This window comes from Terrapene carolina, unplaced genomic scaffold (assembly GCF_002925995.2).
Source record: "Terrapene carolina triunguis isolate 2854851 unplaced genomic scaffold, T_m_triunguis-2.0 Scaffold461, whole genome shotgun sequence".
Classification (NCBI taxonomy): domain Eukaryota; kingdom Metazoa; phylum Chordata; order Testudines; family Emydidae; genus Terrapene; species Terrapene triunguis.
Window position 1 is genome coordinate 1,973,014 of NW_020664812.1, and position 1,534 is coordinate 1,974,547.

General features: G+C 67.1%; 1 protein-coding gene across 3 annotated transcripts in view; it reads left to right on the top strand.

The window, feature by feature from the left end:
- The first annotated feature begins 189 nt into the window (after positions 1–189).
- HAUS5 (HAUS augmin like complex subunit 5) overlaps positions 190–1,534 on the top strand; it is a 3,285-nt gene continuing 1,940 nt past the window's right edge. For 2 of the 3 annotated variants that reach the window (XM_026658546.2, XM_026658548.1), the window contains exons 1-2: positions 190–316; positions 1,342–1,422. In XM_026658546.2, the coding sequence (XP_026514331.1) occupies positions 193–316; positions 1,342–1,422 (205 nt within the window). In that variant the 5' untranslated portion in view covers positions 190–192. The remainder of the gene's footprint in view (positions 317–1,341; positions 1,423–1,534) is intronic. The other variant, XM_026658547.2, reaches the window with a different exon arrangement.

The window sequence follows — 1,534 nt, forward strand, 5'->3', positions numbered from 1 at the left end:
AAGGGGGTGGCAGTGTGGGTGCATGGTGCTGTACGGAGCCGTCGCCCCCAGTGGTGGTGGCCTGTTTTGGGGGGGGCAGAGTCAGAGCTCAGGAGAGGGGCTGCTGTGGGGCTTTGGCCCCCTGGTGGTGGCAGTTTGTACTGCAGGGGGCAGAGTCAGGGCTCTGGGGGGCTGTCGGTGCTGCAGTGACCCATGGCACCAGTGCTGGGGCCTGTACCTCTGCCCTCTGGCCTGCAGGTTCCGCTACGAGAGCGCCCGCCTGGAAGACCTGGCGGGGCCTCCAGCAGCCCTGCCCTCAGTCCGGGGCCTCATACAGGTGAGTGGGGACATGGGGAGGGGCAGGCAGGGCCGCATCTGGGGGCTGGGCAATCCCAGCAGCTAGGATATAGTGTGTGTGTGTGGGGGGAGCGGGCCACATCTGTGGGTCCCAGGGGCTGGGATATAGCAGGGAGGGGAGGTGGCCCCATCTGTGTGCTGAGGAGACTTCCCGCCCCAGGGGTCCCCCTGCACTGTCAGGGCCCCCTGGAGAGCACTTCCTGCTGGGGAGACTTCCCTGTCCCATGGGGTCCCCCTGCACTGTTGGGGCCCTGTGGTGGGCACCCCCTGCCGGGGAGACATCCCCACCACCCAGGGTCCCTCCTGCACAGTCAGTGACCGCCCACCCCTGGGAGAGTGCCCCCTGCTGGGAAGATTCCCTGCCCCCTGTGGTCCCCCGGTGCTGTTGGTGCCACCCAAGACCTACAGAGCGCGCCCCCTGCTGGTCCCCATCTCCCCACTGAGCCGGCTTGTGCCGGAGCTGGAGCTGCAGGCTGTGCGGCTGGCGGGGCTACGGGATGGGCTGCACCAGGGCTGCCAGGAGCGGGAGGCGAGTGCCCGCCACGCGGAACTGCAGGCCTCGCAGAGCAAGCAACAGCGCATCCTGGACTTCTGCCACCTGATGGGGAGTGTGGGGGAGAATCTGGGGGTCAGAGCAGGGCAACCTCTGGACATGGGACCTGCCTGGGGGGTGGGGGGACAATAGGGCACACAGGAGGATGAAGAGGGGTTGGCTGGGAGGGGGCCCGTGGGTGGGGGGTTCCTGGAGGGGGATCCACAGGGTACTTGGCTGGCCTAGGGGGAAGGAAGTAGAGGGGGTGCATGCTGGGGGGGAATATAGGGGTGTGGCGATGATGGGGGAAGGGAGGGAGTGGACAAGTTGTGGGAGGATGGGGGTGCCCTCTGGGGGGAAAGGGACGGATTGCGGGGGTGAATATTGGGGTTCCTTGCTGGCACAGGGGAAGCAGGGACACTGTCTCGAAGCAGCCCCAGGACTGACACCTCCCCCCCCCCCAATCCACCCAGCACGAAAAGCAGCAGCACATCTGGGTGCTGATCAAAGGCACCACCTACATCAAATCCCAGCTCCGCAAGGACCAGGCCGGGGTGAGACACCCCACCCTCCCCCACTATGGGGTGGCAGAGGAGGGGGGAGTCCAGGGCCGGGATACCAGGAGGCTGTGGGTCGGGACTGAGGGGCACTGGCAGGGCTGGGGAG